The sequence below is a fragment of the Kryptolebias marmoratus genome, linkage group LG15 (assembly GCF_001649575.2).
Source record: "Kryptolebias marmoratus isolate JLee-2015 linkage group LG15, ASM164957v2, whole genome shotgun sequence".
NCBI classification, from domain to species: domain Eukaryota; kingdom Metazoa; phylum Chordata; class Actinopteri; order Cyprinodontiformes; family Rivulidae; genus Kryptolebias; species Kryptolebias marmoratus.
In genome coordinates, this window is record NC_051444.1 from 15,718,218 (window position 1) to 15,727,702 (window position 9,485).

Consider the following 9,485-nt stretch of genomic DNA (forward strand, 5'->3'; position numbering starts at 1 on the left):
ATTAAACCTCTCTTGTTTTGTGTTTTAATCCGCATTATTTACAGTTAAAAAAAATAAAGAAAAAAAAACACCGAAATTATAAGAAGCGTGTCTCTAGGGATGACTTTTGTTCTGTGGCGAATTAAAAAAAACTCACAGAATAATTTATTGACACAAGTTTTATTATTATTATTATTATTATTATTATTATTATTATTATTATTATTATTATTATTATTATAAACCCGTGACGTTTATTCCCAGAATAAACATCTTTCCAGCCCGAGGAGGACTTCAGGCTGCCACTGAAGTTAGTTTACGCTTCCTCCTCATTAGCAGCCTAATGTGCCCATGATCACTGGCTTGCCTTTTAATGTCAGTCAGTCGCACGCGACCCGTTCGATGGCCCAACTTGAAGAGGGTGCGATTGTCCACAGAACACCCCCGAACCAGGGGCCAGAAAACCCAGCTTTCACACAAAGCCAGAAATAATTACAAAAAAAATGTATGAAAGCATCATCTTCGGTATTTACATTCTATTATTAAACATGTTTTTTTTTTTAGTGTTAGACACGTGTTTTAATTGTGACATCTACAAGTGTGTGTTCTTAAGCTTCATGAAAAGGGTAGAAAAGTGTTTAGTTCAACTTTACATTTTTACCTCCTTTTTTTCGAACTTTCAGTCCCTTGTTTGTGTGGGGTTAAAAAAAAAGAAGAAAAGTTTTCGTGCCTCCTAAAAGAGGCTGGAAAAAAAAGTTAATCGCCGAGATGCATCAGATTTTTTTGTCCGTGTGTGCAGTTTTTTTTTTCTTTTCTTTTTAAATTAATTTCAAAAAACCCGTGGTGGCAGAAGTGAAGAGCCGTAAAACAAAGATTTGAAGCCGCATTCAAACAACAGCCCGCGACGTCAGCGCACTTATCCGAGAGAGAGAAAGAGGGAGGAGAGGAGGAGGATAGGGGAGGAGAGGGAGGGAGGAGGGGAGGAGGGAGGGGTGGGGGGGAGAGAGAGAGAGAGAGAGAGAGAGCGCTGTTTGGCGTGTGGTTTGTACCAGAGGGGTGAGATTTGAGAAATAGGAGGGGCTTCTAAACGACTAGAAATGTCAATCTGGGCAAGGGAGTCCCAATAATCTAAAGCAATCTGTAAGGACCTGACCTTAGTCCATCCAGATCAATAGGGAAGTGAGGGTGGAAAGAAGACGAAGAGGAAGAAATCAGGGGGCGCAACCGGGATCGTTCACACTGGAAATATAGACTTCCCTGTCCGCGCGCTGGCTGCCACCTTTTGTTGCGCACATGCTCACACTGTAAAAGTGGATATCGAGGCAGCTCCATTGCTTTGTGTGACTGCAGCAGACTTCTCCTTCCCCCCTTCCCTCCACTCTCCAACATGTCTTTCCCCCAGCTGGGATACCAGTACATCCGGCAGATATACCCGCCGGAGCGTCAGGGGATCTCCAGCAGCGGCCGAGCCGGCGCGGAGCTCAGTCCGTCCGGCGCACTTTCCAACGTCCTCACCAGCATGTACGGATCTCCTTTCGCCGCCGCGGCGCAGGGCTACGGAGCCTTCCTCCCTTACTCCAACGACATATCCATTTTCAATCAACTGGTGAGTCCCGGGTTCTTTTGTTTTGTTTTGTTTCATTGTTCTCGTTCTCATTTATTGAAGTTTTACAGAACTTTGCGCAGACGTAAAGCGCGCAGGGAAACTTTTCTGGCGCATTTCTCTCTCCGAGGCAGAACTTTCAGTGCGCCGAGGTGAACTTTGTAGTTAAAAAGTGGTTAAAAAGTGACGCATTAACACCCTCCGTTTGCGCTTTTTCTCCACTCAGAATTTAGCGAAACCGAATTCCAGCGAAATGTCCGCAAGAAAACCTTTTTTTTCCTAGGATAGGTTAATGTTCTGAGGACGGGATGAGTTAAAGAAATAATTTAATAAAAAAAACTGTTGAAAGTTCATTCAGCTGTTTGTGGGACAGTTTATAAAAACTGACATCCTAATAATAAACTCCCCACAAAGTGTCTCATGTTAGTCCATCAGGTCTCACCAATACCCCTGTTTGTCTCTGCAGGGTGCTCAGTACGATCTGAAGGATGGTCCCCCTGTCCAGCACCCCGGCTTCGCCCCCCCTCACCCTGCTTTTTATCCATATGGCCAGTATCAGTTCGGTGACCCGTCCAGACCCAAAAACGCCACCAGGGAGAGCACCAGCACCCTGAAGGCCTGGCTCAGCGAGCACCGCAAGAACCCCTACCCCACCAAGGGCGAGAAGATCATGCTGGCCATCATCACCAAGATGACCCTCACGCAGGTGTCCACCTGGTTCGCCAACGCCAGGAGGAGGCTAAAGAAGGAGAACAAGATGACCTGGACCCCCCGGAACCGCACCGACGAAGAGGGGAACGTGTACGGCAGCGATCACGAGGGGGAGGAGGGGGACAAGAGGGAGGACGAGGAGGAGATCGACCTGGAGAACATCGACACGGAGAATATCGAGAGCAAGGACGACTTGGACGACCAGGACGACCTTCATTCAGACCTGAAACTGGACGGAAGGAGTGACTCTGAGGTTTCTGACGGCTATGAGGATTTACAAGGGCCGGAGCAGAGTTTTCTGAAGGCTGTGGGCAAGGATGGCAAAGATGCGCAGAGAGGAGGGGAGCACCCCTTCCACCATCACCACCACCACCACCACCACCCATCCCTGGACATCAAATCGTCCCAGGCGCACGGGGAGCAGCTGAAACTGAACCCGGTGTCCGCTGGCTCCCCGCCCTCAGAGAACAACCCTGCCCCGGCCCAGAAGCCAAAGATCTGGTCCTTGGCAGAGACAGCCACGGCTCCGGACAATCCGCGCAAATCCCCCCAGATGAACGGCGGCGGCGGCGGCGGCGGGCCGGCAGGAGCGGCCGCGCAGAGCATCATGGGCCCCCACAGACTCATCTCTTCTTGTCCCGTTGGGAAAATCCAGAACTGGACGAACCGAGCCTTTTCCGCGCACCAGCTGGCTTTACTGAACTCCAGTCACTACCTGGGGCTGGCGAACCAGGCCGCGACCACCAGCCTGGCCCTGTACAGCAGCAGCAGGCAGACGGAGGACAAGAGTCAGAGTTCAGACACTCCAGTCACAGGTACATGTCCCCGACACTGAGACCCGCACGTAAAAATAACTCCGCTCCCCCCCCCCCCCAAAAAAAAAAAACAAACAAACAAAAAAAAAAAACAAACAAACAAAAACAAAACAAAAAAAGACATTATAGTCTCATTTCCTGTCATTCATTTATTTCATTTTAGAAGCCCCCTCTGTTTGCCTTTTTGGCCTCATGGATTTTTTTGTCATTTTATTTTCAAGGCCACACTGATGTTCCAGCTAAAAGAAACCAGTGTGTGTGTGTGTGTGTGTGTGTGTCTGTGTGTGATGTTTGTGTGTGTATGCTTTGAAATAAATATATCCAGAAACGTTGTGTTTAAAGAAATTGGGGAAAAAAAGTAAGAATCTTTTTTTTTATGTTTTATCTCCTAATAATTTATTTATTTCTGACACATCTTTCTGATAGTGTGTTGTTGTTTTTTTAACGTTTTTACATGAAACTCCCAGTTCATTAAATCAGCAGGTTTTATTTGTATTTTCTTGTTTAAATCACTAACACCCCCTGTGATAACAGAAAGTCAGATTTTCCCGTTTTCTTTGCCGCATGTTTCAGAGAGATCTAGTGCCTTGGACGCAAAGAAAATGGTCGTTTGAAACAATATTATTATTTTTTTCATTGTTTGATTCATTTTTTTATTGCCCCACTCGGATCAAACACAACGAGGCTGTCAGATAAACGACGTTTGGGATTTTTTTTTAATTATTATTATTATGATGCCATCTCATTTTCTTTTTTTTTTAAGAACGCCATATTTACCCAAATTATCTTTGATTTTAAGAGTTTATCTCCTTGTGTGTGTGTGTGTGTGTGTGTGTGTGTGTGTGTGTGTGTGTGTGTGTGTGTGTGTGTGTGTGTGTTTGCGTCCTCTCGCCAAGGCCTGTGTTCCACTCACTTGTTTGGTCATGCAAATGAGCTCAATGCAAATTCACTTCAAAGTTCGTTTCTTTTTTAATATCTTAAAAAAAAGACATGCCATTGTCACTTCTATATCACTTTTAGCTCTCCATGAGGCTTTTTTTAACGGGTTGTTTCTTTTTTTTTTGTTTCTGTTTTTTTTCCCTCCTAACGCTGCGTTATTTTTATTTCCCTTTTCTGTTGATTTCATTTCAGGCCTCAGAATCAACTAGTTCTCATGGCCCCTTTCCCCCCCTTCCTCACACATCCTGTGTTCTCTGTGTGTGTGCGCGTCTTTTCATTTTAATTTGAATATGGAATGTAAAATAAGAATAATACATCTCTGTATAGCCTACTTACATTGTAAGCATGTCCTGTGTAAAAAAATGCTAATGTAATAATGTATGAACCTGTAGTCTGTGAGTTTTCTTTTTCCTTTCTTTTTTCTTTTTTTCTTTTCTTTTTTTTGTATAAGTTCTGTGAGGATTTGATGTTGAAATGTTTTGTATATAAAGTTAAGAATATGTACATACTTGTGAACCAAATTGTACAAGAAAGTCTATATTTTTGGCTAATAAATGAACTGCTGCAACTTAAAGAAAAAAAAGGTTGTTTATGTTTGTTGTTGCTTTTATTTTTCGTTGATTTATTTTTTGCTTGAAGTATTCCTGACAGCTGCTTCTCGTGGTGGATACTGTTGGGCACTGCAGCTGGAGGTGCATTGCTTTGAGTTTCTTTTTTTTTTTCTTCTTTGGTGTGTGTGTGTGTGTGTGAGAGAGAGAGAGAGAGAGAGAGAGAGTGGACAGCCTGGGGCACAGACTTCATCCTCCGTGGCAGTGATAAGTAAATATTCGAGAGGGGATTTATCACACTTTTATAGTAGAGGGACTTAGGGCTAATTAGCCAGCGCTGCGGCATACATTTGGATATTAATGTTGCGGGATTATCCCTATATACAGAGGCGTAGCGGTCGCATTAAAACGCATAATTCTTTCATTAATTTTCCTAAAATTATGCTTTAAAAAAGGGGGGTAGTTTAGGTAATAAATGGCTGTTTGAAACATCATTGCTGCATGGTTCAGTCGAGGCTGAAGATGGATTTTTGGGGGGGCTTTTTGTAACTCCCACATCTCATTTTGCTCAATTTGTAAAGGCTTTTTTTTACCCCTCACATACATCATACATTATTTTCTGTCCTCAACCAGAGCTGCTCTGTGGTTTAATTGTAATATGTCGCGGCTGTATGACTAATAATAACATCATTTATTTTGCTCGGGCCGTGATGGGAACATTTGCATGTGTGAGAGCTTATCAGAGGAAGTTTATGTAAACTTAGTGTTGGAGCTCCCTCTACAGTCGCATGCAGCGGGCCATGCACTGACGCGCACACACACACTCTCTCTCTCTCTCACACACACACACACACACACACACGGGCTCCCGCTTTTGGCACCATTTTTTAATTTCTCCAACCAGCTGTGATGTGCATTCGATAATAATATTTTGCACTTGTAAATATGGCACAATTTAGATCCGTTTTTTAAAAGCTTTTGTGCGCCTATTTGATCCAAACGCAGCGCACCAGACAAAGTGTGCAGCGTTTGTTTTTTTAAATGCTTCAAAAAGGCCTAGAACGGATTTAAAAATAAAGCGAAAAAGAAAAAAAAGAAAACACTTTTTTTTGTTTCAGGAGGAAGTAAGTTCAGAAAAAAAAATCAAAGCCGCATTTTTTTTCTAAATGAAGACGCCACTAAACGAGTTTCTAAAACCAAAACTTCTAACCTATAAATAGATCAAATTCAGCTCGTTCTTTTAAGGCTGACCGAAGGCGTGTGTGTTCAAATAATATTTTGTCTTTGTAAATTTACAACTTTAGTCTCCAATTTCTTCTCAGTTATTCCTGAAAGCGCATCTAATTATTTCAGCCCGTCTCCTAAAAATAATAATAATGATAATGATAAAAAAAAGTCGACATGTGATTAAAAATAAAAATAAAACAAATCTGAAAATTAAAGGTCCGGGGTGAGGGAAAAAAATCTAAAGGGGCAAAATGTTGATATAGTCTGGCTGAATTTCACAGAGCTTTAGAAAATGTGAACTCATTGAAAGTAAAACAAATTATCATTTTGAAATTAGAATCGTCCTCATATTTAAAACAGTTGAGATGAAGGATTTATTTTTATTTATACAAAATTTAAACTTTAAACTTTGTTTTTTTCCAGAGAAGTTTGTATATAAATTGTACAGACGCCATGGAGTCAGTCGCACATTTCTTGACAGGACAAAAATCGGTTAATGTCTCCCACTCAGGGCAGCAGAGGCAGACGAAAATCGCTGATTCGCCTGATAACCCCACTCCTCCCCGCCCTTTTTACACACACACACACACACACCAACCTCTCCAGGTTTAAAATGTGCTTTTAAACAAACCTCAGCTCAGCCAAGGGAAACACTCCGGAGCCTTTTGGAGCTGCTCTCACCATGTTGCCTTCCTGTCTAATCAATTATCTTCCTATAGAGAACCTCATGCTGCATATTCATGAGCAGCATCAACCAGCTGATGGGTGTAATACTGATCTCCTCACTTCTTAAAAGAAAAGAAAAGAAAAAAGCTTTACAATATGTTAAGAATTCCCAATGAAGCAGTTGTAACAAACAGAACTGGACAACAAGAAATCAAAAAAAAAAAACCCTACTTTTAAGTCACCTTATGATAAATATATACACAAGTTTTTGCCAGAGCAGATAATAAAGCAACTTAAATTTTGCTCTGTGAGAATGCATATTTCCTCGCAGCTTACAGGATGTTTGCTCCTGAGGGCCCCCGCCAACACACACACACACACACAAGCTTTGCCCCTCTTGATCATGAGGCTTCAGCTGAAAAGCTACTGAAGGGCCAGTGATCATGTCTATAGGGCTGAGGGCCTCTCCTGTGATCAGTGCATGAAATTAGGGATTAAAATGCTTCCGCAGAAACAAAGTGTAATCATGCCTGCTTATGTCACCATACGTGTCCAACCTGCTCCCGGTTACAAAGAGCAAATGGAATGCATTAGCGTACATTTTGCTCAGACCATTTCCAGGTAGGGGTGGGGGGAGGAGGCACGGTGTGCAACTCATTTCCCCGCGTTAAGTGGTTGTTCTCTTTGCTTAATGAGCAATAATCAACACTGACTCTTCTTCTTGTTCCTAAGCTGCATGCTAAATGTTCAGAGGTTGTGGGGGACAGTGAAGCCGAGCAGCTGCCTCAAAAAAAAAGAACATGACACTCTATTCGAAGAGGAAAAACAGAGGAGTAAAGATGGATCCGAAAAAGGTGTAAAAGTAGGATGGATGGGTTTTAGTTTAGTTTTTTTTTTTGTTTTTATTTGTTTTTCTCAGAATCAAGAGTTTGGGTCCAGAAGATGTGTTTACTTGCAGAACTGGACTTCAAGGTTTGACCTTAGTTTCAGTTTTGTCAATTTAAATAGAACTCAATATGGATTTCAGGCGTGAATGGGAAAGAGGAAAGCACTGTTAAACATCTCCCCAGAAAGGGAAAAAAATCTGAGAAAGATGGAACCATTAAAAGGAAATCTAATCTGTCTTTGGAAGTGTTCATTGATCTGAAGGAAAGTGGTCAGAGGAAGTGAGCGACTGAAAGAATCTGGCCAATGGAGCCATCAGAGGAGCCAGTGTGAATGGGGAGAAACCTCGGAGTAAATAAACACAAGAGCAGCGCTTTGGAGGGGGCCAGAGGTGCCCAGTGAAAGAGGAGGCCGCTGCAAATAAAGGGGGTCACTCTTGTGTTTTCACCTCGTCCACCCCTTCTGTCATTGTGGCCCCACAACCACTCCAACCCCCTCCAACCTCATCTCCTCCGGCCTGGACGGTTCTGCCACACCCCCTCCTGCCACCGAGACAGACAAATGTCACCTCCTTTGTGGACCTTGTCGGGCTCAGAAGCGGCCCACTGTCTTTGTACAGCTGACTAATCCTTTTATGAGCCACTGTCGACACCGTCCCCCACCCAGTGCTGGTCCAGGCCGAGAGAGTCGCTGCCCCTTTGTGAGCGCTGCGTGTTACCTGACAGCAAGGACGAGTTGGGAGCTTCATGTGCAGGGCTGCAGGCCGAGGCGCTGCGTGGCAACAACTTATTAACGAAGAGAGAAGCTCAGTCTTTACTCCTTCCAAACAAGTGGAACTTCTGTGTCTGCTCGCATGTTTTATGAGAAAGTGCACCAGTAACAGGTTAAAGAACTGCCCGGGAGCATTCAGAGAGGAGTTGTTGTGCTTCCGTAGGTTGAGCAAAGGACAAAAGGCCCAGAAGGAGTGACATTCTCTGGAGCTGAAGCGGGAGAAAGGGAGGGCACTGATTTCATGCCTTTTGTTGATGGAGGTTAGGGAGAGGAATTCTTTCATTGCAACCGAAAGGCAACAAGTGGAGAAAGGTGGGGGTGACAGGCCAGAGGGGAGAGAGGCATTGGGGGCTTTTACCGTTCACCCAGCTGAAAGATTGTGCTTTTCTCAGCCCCTTTCAAATCCTTCGTACAGGCCCGAGTTACAGGGCAATTATGGAAATGCAGCTTTGAAGCCATGTGCAGCCTTCTTCCAGTTCCTTCTTGGGACAAAGCAAAGGCAGCACTGGCTTTTAATACCTCCCCTCTACAAAACATGTTTTAACTTCAGCGTGTTATTGTTCTGGCCTTATTTTTAATCCATCTCACACAATGTTATAGTTAGTGTCAGCAATTCAAAATTAGCGTTGAAGAAAATTTGAAGGACCTTGTAAAACTTTTTCTCTCAACTCTTTGCCCGGCCAATCTTGCCCATAAAACATTTACGATGGAGATGAGCTAAAATGTGGGTAAAAAAAAAGAAGATGAAGAAGATGGAGCCTCATAACTGCTTCCAACAGCTGCACAGTTTTACCAGCCTGATGTCCCTTTGCCACACCCTTTCCACTCACACGCCACTGACAGAGGCCAAGCAAACCATCAGCCCCGTGCTTTCTCAGCTTTGTACATTAGTCAGCGGTGTAGCACAGAATTTCACCACCTCTTGTGAACTAATAAGACACATTTTCTCCAGCTTTTGAGAGTATCGCAAGGGAGTGATGTCTCGACATCGCCCAACACAGCAAAGGCCTTGTACAACAGCGTCTTTACACTCGGAGCACATCTGACAAATGCCAATACTCCGGGTTTCACTCATCACTGTTAATGAGAGGACATATTTTGAACGTTTCCAATATTTGTACAGACTTCATACATTATGAAGGCTCTTTTATTCACAGGCAGTGAGGACAAGGGTGGGGTAAAGGCGGGGGTGTGTTCACAACTCCTCGGGATTGCATGACTGCTGAAGGGGACTTAATAAATTCTTCCTCCTTGGAACACTGTCAAACAAGTCCTTTCTTACATCTCCCATGAATACATTAGCAGCAAGTTGATTGATTAGAGCCCCCCGCAAGAGGGTGA

At 43.6% G+C, this 9,485-nt stretch overlaps 1 protein-coding gene across 1 annotated transcript; it reads left to right on the forward strand.

Moving 5' to 3' along the window:
* Positions 1-1,071: 1,071 nt before the first annotated feature.
* irx3a (iroquois homeobox 3a) lies at positions 1,072-4,630 on the forward strand. The gene is made up of 2 exons (XM_017423582.3): positions 1,072-1,585; positions 2,049-4,630. Exons 1-2 carry the CDS (start codon positions 1,367-1,369, stop codon positions 3,126-3,128), a joined length of 1,299 nt encoding a protein of 432 aa, XP_017279071.1. The 5' UTR covers positions 1,072-1,366; the 3' UTR covers positions 3,129-4,630.
* The last annotated feature ends 4,855 nt before the right edge of the window (positions 4,631-9,485 follow it).

Excerpts from the sequence above, each read along its gene's own strand:
- irx3a (XM_017423582.3), top strand. The coding sequence starts at position 1,367 with ATGTCTTTCCCCCAGCTGGGATACCAGTACATCCGGCAGATATACCCG. Across the intron at positions 1,586-2,048 it reads TATCCATTTTCAATCAACTG|GGTGCTCAGTACGATCTGAA; the intron begins GTGAGTCCCGGG and ends TTGTCTCTGCAG.